This window comes from Pollicipes pollicipes, unplaced genomic scaffold (genome assembly GCF_011947565.3).
Source record: "Pollicipes pollicipes isolate AB1234 unplaced genomic scaffold, Ppol_2.1 Scaffold_6052;HRSCAF=7182_pilon_pilon_pilon, whole genome shotgun sequence".
Lineage (NCBI taxonomy): Eukaryota > Metazoa > Arthropoda > Thecostraca > Pollicipedomorpha > Pollicipedidae > Pollicipes > Pollicipes pollicipes.
Genome location: NW_023596805.1, coordinates 17,814,606 through 17,825,554, shown reverse-complemented (window position 1 = coordinate 17,825,554; position 10,949 = coordinate 17,814,606). Strand labels below are relative to the sequence as shown.

The window sequence follows — 10,949 nt, the reverse complement described above, 5'->3', positions numbered from 1 at the left end:
AAGCCGAGTACTGCCGCGCAGAAAAATTTAACATTTGTACACAAACGTCGTAAAAATAGAAAATCACCACACGGCCTCCATTGCACTACTGCCAGCAGCTGCTAAACCTTACTTAAATACTTTGCAACCGCTGAAAATCAGCATTGATAAATCAAGTTTACATGCGGTGTATGCACTGGAGCATGTAAAAGATAGTTTTATCTCCAACATGCACTGGAGCTCTCACATGCCAGCATGCGCACTGCAGCAACTGATGCGTGGCGGAAATGTTAACGTGGCGAAACCTCGCTGCTACTGCCGGCGGATCTGCACCTCGACACGAATCCTCCTCCCTCATTCTCCCCTCAACAGACAGCCAGACACGTCACAAGCAGTGAAGCACCAAACACGTCACACAGGCACGGTCCGTGTATTTCGGTGACACGCGCACCTGGCCGGTCGTCGCGCATCAGGCCGCCGGGACGACGCAGATGGCGAGGCTGCCGTATTCCTCGCACACAAAGTCACCCCAGGTGCCGTCCAGGGTGATGTAGGTGCAGTACTCGGCGCCGTAGGCGTCGTCCGGCTGGTCTTCGCCCCAGTTCACGTAGTCCACTTCTGTGCCGTCCATCCAGGCCCAACCATTGCCGGTGAAGTTGGTCAGCCCCAGCCAGGAGGTCGTCTGGCCCTGCCGTGCCCAGACATAACGTAGCTAAGACACACTCGTGGGGGGGTCAGTTTGACCCCGGAGGCTGGTGTTAAATTTTTCTGACATCTGGGTGAAAAATGACACTTTTAATCATTTTTCTTAGTGGTGCCCCATCCTCGCACTGCTTTTTATTGTATGCTCTCCACCACAAACCCAGTCAAATCAATAAACATTTTTTTTGAAGGCACCACTAGCTGTGATTCAGAACTTAACGAACGATTTGGTCTATGGGCTACATTTTCCACCTTTGATATGAACAATGTTTGCATCATGTGATGCATTCAAACTACAATCTGACTTTACATTTCAGGTGACCCTGCAAAAGTGCCAGGGCCCATCATTCATCCTATCCTGCATCCTGCAAAGTGTCATCTACAGGAAATGAAGAAGATGATTCCTAGTCTTTGAAACTATCATAGTGCGCATCCTGCATGTCTCATCGTGGCTGTGTTTGACCTGACCTTGTCTGTGCATCCTCATACAATGCTGAAGCCTAAATGCATACTCTTTTAGTTCATGGCGAATTGAAATGAGCTACATGTCTGCAGAACATGCATTATAGGCTTACATACAAAAACACACTAACACTGAACAATATTTGATGACAACAATGCAGCGAGCATGGACAGATTCCATCACCATGGAATGATACTGGAAGCTGCAATGTACACGTTGTTATCATATCCAACATCATTGAAATGATATTTTACGTCACACGGTCATGGGCGATGGGGACCCAATCACACCACAAGGCTAATGACAGGAGTGTTGGCTATTTTGAGACAATTGCAACCAGTCTAAATGCAATGTATCTTCAAACACCACTCTGATCAGACGCACTGGTCTAGCTCTAATGTGCCCTAGTTCGTCCACTACCCACCGATCTCCAGCCACGTTCAAACCAAGGCAACATACAAAAAAAATGACTCGGGATCGTACTACAAGCGCCAGATTAGCCCCTGACAGTTACATCCCCGCCGGCAGCGAGATGTCGATTGCCGCCCCAGGGATGTCGATTGCCACTCCAGACGCAGCACTCGCTTACGTCTGTCAGCGAGAACGGATGTAGTTCTTAGGCATATGAAACGACATCTTGGAGTCTGGTTATGTAGTCCGAAAAATTTGGGTCAAAGTGATCGTGTTTTTATGTGTGTGTTTTTGTTTCTCGTCACACTATGCATTTTTAGTGGTTACCGGCGTCATTTTTTCAGATGAGTGGGGGCCCGTTTTAAAGCTTCTCTTTGCGGTTTAGATGACTGAAATAAACCAACTTCAGCTGAAATGCCAAAATTTCATCAAAATGATAAATCACGTTGCGTAAAAGCCGTTCAGGTATTTTTGTTTTGTCCTAGCTTTTCTATGTAATTTGTGGATGCACCTGTTTTCCATTCGTCATTGCTGCGCTTAAGTGCCACCAATACCTCCGCCCTAGGTTTTTGGCTATCTGACCGACATTTGTTAAAAAATAGTAATAAAAGAAAGTGCGTTATTTTTTCTACAGGTTTTTTAAATATCAAGCTGTTCTATGTGAGTTCTGAGACACTACGTTGACTACCGTCGTTTTGTCAGAAGAATATGAATCGGAGATGCCGATTCCATAGCAAAATTGTGATTTAACAGCACTGGATGTGACCTGGGAAAACGCGGGGCGCGCGTTGAACGGACGTACAGTTTTGTGTGGAGGGCATGATGGTTGTATAGTGTTTGATTTATGCAAAGTGCACATTGATGGAACAACCACCAAAATTTGCCCATCTGTAGTGTCCTTGCTTAAGTTCTCTAAAGCCTGGTGTTGAGGGATGTATGTTATTTATGTGAAAAATTCACTTAAAGGACGCTTCCAGGCCGCTTATACACAATCAGATCAGGCCCCCCCCCCCCCCCCAGCCTCACAGACCATGGTGCACCATGCACACATATGAACACATACGACACGTGCACTGAGTGCAGGTCAACGCTGTGCTGTGAACCATGTGCATGGATGCCATTCTTTTCAGCTGACCTCAACATAATAGGTATGATGTTTCCTATGCAGTGGTGTAGGCTCACCTGAATCGGTTTCTAACTGTGCCCCCAAACTTTTTAGAAGAACATGGGACATGAAAAACCAATTTGTTAACAATCTTGTGGGTGCATTTTGTTACTTTCACTAAGCAGTCCCCCTCAAACGCATGTCTCAAAATCAGGCCTGCCATATGTACATCAATGTTTTTTGTGCAGCGGAAGCATACACCTTGACTTGAGTGTGATGATGATGATGATTTGGGGTTTTAGGGCGCGTCGACGCTGTAGATCATGCAGCGCACATTGATTTGAGTGTCACATCAAATGAAGGACGTAAAGTTAATTACAATACTATTTTCTTGCTGTCATCAGATAATTTTGGAATAATTCCAAATATTCTTACTCAGGGTGCCAAAGCTAAAGAGTTCAGGCCGCTATAATCCCGAGCAATTTGGTGAAATGTTATGTTGCCCACATGAGCACTGCTGTAATACAACTCAATTAAAGCTGCCGATGTTCCTATTAAAATGAGAGAACTGTTTATAGAATAACTGCAAAACAATGCCTGTAGATAAATACCGACTATTCAGTGCCTGTTTATTTTGTGTAAAACATTTTTACTCGAAGAAAGGGCGTTATCTTGGCCACATGCCGATTATCCAGTGCTCACGAATTTGAGTGAAGCACTGAAACGTGTCGTGTCGTTGAGTATTTCGTGCCTGATAAATGAGTCATAGCATTTTTAACTTGTTTTCCCCTTTTATTCTGTGCCCAAGTTATGCAGGTCATTAGCGAATTGAAAGAGCGATATTATCGTCTAGCAGAAACACACAATGGCGGTTCAGGAGTGTATTTATGTAAATGCGCATCATGACACTTCTTCAAAGATGATCGGGGTTCAGGATCAGGATTCAGGACCAGGATTCCGCCAGTCTCTTTCAGAGGAAGTATCTTAGGCGAAGGTGTTTTGGTGGCGGTCTGGAGAGGAAAGGGGTTCAGGATTAGCGAAAAATGTCTGTCCCTTCGGAATGGCACCTTTGCTGCATATTGGATACTAGACTTTATATATATATATATATATATATATATATATATATATTTGCCTGGGTGGATGGTAATATTACGATATATACATCTTTACAAGTTCAACAAAAAAATACGAACGTCCCTTCGTGTCCTATTTACATGCTATCATTTCAACGGTGAATTTGCTATTTTTTAAGGCTCGTTTTGATACCAGATATCGGCATCATTTTAAGCTTTTTTGCATCCGTACACACTACAAAAATATTTTTTGGAACACTACCGGAGGCTTTTCTGGAATGATTTTGGCACGGTCCGGCGTAGCCGCGCCAAATTTTGCATAGCTGTAGACAATTGAACAAGGCATCTTTGGTATGAAAATTGGTGTGTTCCTTGTAAGGTAAAAGATTAACAAAGGCCCGCTGGTGAAATTTCTCCCCAAATAGACCCACTGGATTTGGCCACCGTTTGACAGAGGTGGAGACCGCAAAATTGTTTGCGTTTTTTATCACATTATGCTAACAGATACTTTCAATAACGGACCGTGCAATATCATAAATTGAGATTTTGTCTTAAGGTTTTAAGATCTTTAATGTCTTACGTAATTTTGTTAAGTATTGAAGTTTTTCTGCTCTTTTGTTTCTTCTTTTGTTCTTTCTCTGTTCTTTTCTACATTGAAACGGTTCTCCTAGACGCAACCTTGGAGACTAGAGCTGGCACTTGGGCCAAGCGAGTACGCTTGTTTTCTTCAGAGAATAGCTCAAACCTGTCATCTGAGTTCAGGATTTAGGAGAAATTTGGCAAATAAGTTAAATTTATTGATTAAATGCTACGATATTCAAACGCGGTAGTTTCTCAAATGGCTAGCTATATTAATGCGCGGCTACGCCGTCTGACAAAGAAAAAAATAGGCCGTTTAACTTACCTTCAGTGAACGGTTGAAACTTTAAACCCTCCACTGTCAGTGTTCGTATTACATGCACAACTTCAGTTCGGGCGGGGCATCTCACTCCGAAAGACCAAGTATCAAAAACTTTCTACCAAAATGACAGCCATCGCGTCATCAGCCACACAGAGCCCGACAAAGACCCACGCCGGCGCTGCCACGGGCTCGAGTCGTCCAGGCAGCCATCGCGTCATTAGCCACGCAAAGCCCGACAATGGCCCCACGCCGGCGCTGCCACGGGCTCGGGTCATGCCCAGGCAGCCATCGCGTCATTAGCCACACAGAGCCCGACAAGGGCCCCACGCCGGCGCTGCCACGAGCTCGAGTCGTCCAGGCAGCCATCGCGTCATTAGCCACACAGAGCCCGACAAAGGCCCCACGCCGGCGCTGCCACGAGCTCGAGTTGTCCAGAAATAAATCGCCTAAAATTCTGAGAGAGGACTTGAAGCTGTGCCGATAACATGTTGCTGCGTTAGCGAGACTCGAATGCCAAGCAATGGACAAACGGATGACGACGTGTCAGCAGTTCACCGACAAACGTAGGCAGCAGCGAGCCCTCCTTGACGATTCCCGATTCAATGGTGGGGTACATTTTTTGCTCCATGGCCAGGCCAACTCAAATATCAGTGTTCACTGGTGTCCATTAAGCCGATAACGTGCTGCTGCGGCCCTGCTTTCCGCGCAGTGCACCGTGCCGGTGGCGATGCCCGGGCAGGGTAGTGCTGGATCACTCCGGCCCGACGGGGATGACGGCTCGCGAATACAGCGAATACACAGCGGTACATCGTTGTCTTGGAATGTTTTGTGGGCGTATGGGAACGGCACTCTCCGTGGGTGTCAATTCCTTAAAAGTTAAAGTGACCAAATGAGAGAGGTGGGAGAAACTTATCGGGTTTTGTTCACCAATATTCTGATTCCCAAAAACAAACCCAAACACACACACACACACACACACACACACACACACACACACACACACACACACACACACACACACACACACACACACACACACACACACACACACACACACACACATACACACACACACACATGCACATACACACACGCACACACACACGCACACGCACACACACACGCACACACACGTGTTTGCGGGTTCACATCATCGCGGCTTGTGAGTGGTTAACGCCAAGCAACTATGCTCAAGGGTTGAATAAATGTCATTATTTGAGCGCTGCTACTTGTATGAAACGCAAAGAGATTCATCAGTTCTGTCGTTGTCGTTGTTTCGGATAAAAAACGGCATCACAAGCATAAATAGTGTTCCCCCCCCCCCCCCCCGGTTTTGCTCTCTACAATTCCACCCACAAGCCCCTTGGCGTAAAACTGAAACGTCCATCACGATAGTTTCGTCCGCTCCGATAGTTTCGTCCATCACGATAGTTTCGTCCGCTCCAATAGCTTCGTCCATCCCGATAGTTCCGCCGGTCGCGATAGTTTCGTCCGTCCCGACAGTTTCGTACGTGCCGACAGTTTCGTCCGTACCGACAGTTTCGTACGTGCCGACAGTTTCGTCCGTCCCGACAGTTTCGTCCGTCCCGACAGTTTCGTACGTGCCGACAGTTTCGTCCGTCCCGACAGTTTCGTACGTGCCGACAGTTTCGTCCGTCCCGACAGTTTCGTCCTTCCCCATGGCTCAGTCGGTTACGTGTGTCTGCCTCCCGGTCCATCCTCCGGTGGCGGGGTGAGTTGGGGTCGCTTCAGGCGCTGGCTATTTCCCCTCGACAGATATGACCTGCGGTCAGTGGCAGCGACCGCGAAAAAGGTCAGATGACGTGAGAGGGCAGAACGGACCGCACTGAGCATTACGGCATGTCAAGTTTTCACCGCCGGATTCTGCCACTAACCTGAAATTGCGTGGTCGGATGGTAGAGGCCAGGACTCGCACAACAAACACTGCTTAGCACGAGCTTTGATCCCAGAAATCCATCCTTTCAAAAGTTTTCGGTAAAATGTTTTTTTTTTAAAGCAGCGCACAAAAACGTCTCAAGACTGCAACAAACCTGCACAGATGCTCGCGGTGACTGTGCGGGCAGGTAGGTACCTAGCACTGCCGGTCCCTCACACAGGTACGGACCGACTATGACTGGCCACGCAAACAAGTACAGACGGAGCGTGCCGGAATAAAGGTAGGTACGGACCGAGCCCGGCCGGCCCGCACACAGGGAGCAAACAGGGAGAACGCAATAGGTACGCAGATGTAATAGGTCTAGTAGGGACGCAGACGCAATAGGTCTAGGTAGGGATGTAAACGCAATAGGTCCAGGCCGGGACGCAAACGCAGTAGGTCCAGGCAGGGACGCAAACGCAATAGATCTAGCTAGGGGCGTAGACACAATGGATCTAGGTAAGTAGGAAGGAGTTCTTCCAATACAAAAAAGTAGCATGCCTTATCTAGTTTCCCACGAGGCGAAAGCTTTCCTGCGTACATCAGCGCTTGTCCGGTAAAAATTACACGAATCAGTTCGTAAAGAGAGGTATGCAGCACCCTCGACTGCGTACCTCACTCGCCGGCAATGTATCTGGCGAGTACAGCAGCGGATAAAGATGGAGACGATATATCAGCATCACGGATGGAATAATTGTTCAAATTACGGTCAAAGTCTGGCGTGTTAGTACGCTGTATGTACACCACATGTTTTGGCCAGTTGACACGCACCCGGGTGACCGGCTGAAAACCTTTCGCTTCGGTTGGGTGAGCTTAACCCGCTGGAGGGCTAGAGACACCAAATTCTCAGGGTGGTTTGGCCCGTATGTTAACACGCGCCCAGGTGGCCGGCTAGATACCCTTCGCTCGGGTAAGGGGGTCAGTTTGAACCCCCCCCCCCCCACTAAGAGATCTCGGGAACTAAGAAAGCTAGAGACACCAAATTTACAGAGTATGTTGACCTGTACGTGTTCTCACTTAGGCCAAATTTTCAGGTTTCTAGGTCATATATGTTGGGTCAAATAAGGTCAAACAAGGTCAAACTCCAGGTTGGTCTCCAAAGTGCCCCCAGAACCTAGATAACTGCTTCTAAGTAAAAGATAACATGTTCATTTAAGGTCAGTGACCCTGTTTGACCTTTTTAAGGTCACGGTTACCAAACTTACACAAGACTGCTCTGAGTTGTGCTATGAATAGATTATTTTCCACTGAATAGATCGATATCTTCCGATGAATAGATCCCATCCATTTAAATCAATCCAGAATCGATCAGATCAATCCTAGAATCAGAGGTCTCGCTAAACACTCGTTGTGGCGTGAGTCGTGGCCCCGACCAGTCGACCGTAAAGTTTCAGGATAATAACAGAATTTGGTCGCGAAAGTTGGACGCGCCGGGCTGTTGGAGATGGGTCGCCCTGCTTGTGGGACGTCATCTTCCCTTTATTGCAGCCGCTCCCACCAGCCGCAAGTCATACTAGTCAATAACAAATAGTGAAGGCCTAAAGCGACTCTAACCTTTGACTATCTTTCATTATTTATTATTTTAATCCGCTGTTTGCCCTTGACAGGCACGGCCTGCTGCCGGCGGCAGCCGTCGCGGTAAAGGTCAGTTGACGTCAGGGGCAGGACGAACCGTGCCGAGCATTGCGGCACGTTAAGCCTCGCCACTAAGCCCTGCCGTTGCCTGGAATTGCGCGATCGGATGGTGGGGGTCAGGGCTCACACAACAAGCAGTGCTTAGGTGGGTCAATAGCTCAGGGCGGGATGGCTGAACGGGCGGGATAGCTCAGGGCGGGATAGATGCACGGGCGGGATAGCTCAGTTGGTTACAGGCACTAACTGTAACCAACTGAGCTACCGGCGTGGACGGAATAGCACCTGTTTATCGCTTCTGCATTCTTTTCATCTCCGACAAAACGTGACAATGACCGATCCCAGTATCCTAAAAACGACATTGCTGCCGTCATTTGTTTTACGACACACTCGGCTCCTGAGGTTATATGACGTCACCTGCTTTACGACGCACTCGGCTTCTGAGGTTATATGACGTCACCTGCTTTACGCCGGGCAGGAAGGGCGGGCGCCGCGGTAAAACAAATAGAGGTAATGTATGCTGCATTTGTAAGTGGTTCTTGTATACAGACACAACATATTTTGAAGGAATGCCTTGAGGGATAATCACATCGTCTTGACAAAAAGCATCAAGGTGTATCAGGTAAGCAGTCATTTCTTCCAATGTATATTACACGATACACATACCTGGCTTGATTTTTTATGCTGACTGCACAAATGGAAATATAATGGTTATAACGAATGGTATAATCGTTCCCGTAACGTGCTTTATCCAGCAGAATGTTGTACACACGATCAAACGCGGCTGCCTCTCCAGATATATTTGGCCTACTGGACCCCGCGGGTTGCTTTCGTAGCTTGTTTTCCCACTATCATCACGCACGACCACTGGCGTTCCGATAGAAAGAACAGAAGTGAACCGCCCGCATGGTTCGCAGTCGGAGCAACCTACTGCAACACGCAAATGCTTCCGACGCCATACCTAATCTGACCACCGAGATCTGTCAGAAGTCCTCAGCGCCGCCCAGACTGCAACTTTATTTTGTCTGCTACATTAGATGAACTTTGCAATCTTTCCTTAATAAAACTGTGCCCTTGTCGTATCGCTGACACGCATGGTTTCTGGATTAAAATAATTTTTACACACTTTTGGGTGATATCCAAAACTCTCAAGTGTGTTCGTTTTCCTTGTCGTTGAAATGAAGTCTTAAGCGCTTACGATCACGCCAGCAAGGTCATGGTTGTCCCGCGCTTACGACCACGCAAGCAAGGTCATGGTTGTCCCGTGCAACCTAACTGAACCCCAAATGCGCCTTCCCAGCAAACGGACGCTCCATATATCGCTCGGTTCGGTGCTTCCCGTCTTCCATATTGGCCCAATATTTGAGTGATTATGCGTGACGTATGTAAAATGCACGTATATTCGATGATGCTGGCGTTCTAACGGGGACAAAATAGGCAGCTGAAGATGAGTCACCCGTCTGCTCCGAGCACAGGTTATGCAGCCTTGTACGGATGCTGCTGTAGACTGTTTTTCATGCCCTCTCGGCGTTTCCAGCGAGCAGAGCATCTGCCAGCCAATGCACGCGGGACAGGGTGCGGGATCGAGGCACTACACGCGCGCGCTGTTGGTGTCTGACTGGCGTGACCTGCGGCCGGAGCAGCTGCTGCTTAAGCTCAGATGAAGTGAGAGGGTGTGGCGGACCTTGCCGAGTGCTGTGCCGAACTTTTACCGCAAATTCTGCGGTTCAACCGGAACTTCGCGATCACCTGGTGGGGTCAGGTTTTCACAACAAGCACTGTATCCAACTCTGATCTCGAAAACCCCCTAGCTATGCTTGCAATGAGGGCTCAAAGCGTTCAAGTATGAGACGCCGATGGGGAAGTTTGCCGGCCAGCCGCCGCTGCGACTCCGAAAAACGAAGAATGGCGCCAAAACGGTCTCACGTGCAAAGAATAGCGCCAAAACAGTCTCACGTGCAAAGCGCGCAGCGATCAGTCGTGCCGAATCTGTGCCCACACAGAAATGGTTGAGCGTGGAACAATATCAGTCTCGCAGTTTGTTCTTCTAAGCCTATAAATATTTTGCAGGCAGCAAGACAAGATACATGCTCACGGACGGAGACCATTATGCTCTAATCATATGGACAATGGTGGTGACTTGTCACACGTTTCGGCAGCATTCTGAATGTAGCGAAATTGACGGAGTCAGCGATGAGTTGGAAGCAACGCATGTAGGGACTGAAAATCAATATCAAACTCACGCCCCACCTGCATGATTTCGATGGCGCCGTTCTCGGCATCATTGTGGATACTGGGCAGATGCGAACCGGGCTGAATCGTCCTGCAGGCCTTGGCCGCGTCACTCCAGCTCATCGTCTGAAACGGCGGCACCAGCAGCGGCAGGTAGCACCGGCCGCCGAAGGGCATCCAGCTCTCGTTCGGGCAGCCGTCGGTATCAGCGTCGGCAACTACCGAGAGCAGTAGCAGCAGCGGCAGCAGCAGCAGCGGCAACAGCAGCGTCGGTGGCGGCGGCGGCGACATGGCGACGGGCTGCAGACTGGCTAGCCCGCGAGCGGTGACGCTATTTGAGTGGGGAAGGGTTGGGAGCGCCGCACCTGGCCGGCTGAACGGCCCATGTGCGCCGTGCAACTCAGCTGGCGCCGCTCTCAGAAGAGCTCTGCAGACTCCCAGCAGGGCAGGCGGAGCTGGGCGCCGCCGTCGCCCAGTGCTGGCTCATCGTACAAGCAGCCGCCGTCTGGCCA

General features: G+C 48.8%; 1 protein-coding gene across 1 annotated transcript; it reads right to left on the bottom strand.

The window, feature by feature from the left end:
- Positions 1-427: 427 nt before the first annotated feature.
- Positions 428-10,728, bottom strand: LOC119104194 (C-type Lectin CRL). The gene is made up of 2 exons (XM_037227864.1): positions 10,456-10,728; positions 428-667 (listed from the first exon to the last, which is right to left on the bottom strand). The coding sequence occupies exons 1-2, from the start codon at positions 10,726-10,728 to the stop codon at positions 449-451; spliced, it is 492 nt and encodes a 163-aa protein (XP_037083759.1). The 3' UTR covers positions 428-448.
- Positions 10,729-10,949: the final 221 nt, after the last annotated feature.

Excerpts from the sequence above, each read along its gene's own strand:
- LOC119104194 (XM_037227864.1), bottom strand. The coding sequence starts at position 10,728 with ATGTCGCCGCCGCCGCCACCGACGCTGCTGTTGCCGCTGCTGCTGCTG. Across the intron at positions 668-10,455 it reads GCGCCATCGAAATCATGCAG|GGCCAGACGACCTCCTGGCT; the intron begins GTGGGGCGTGAG and ends TGGGCACGGCAG.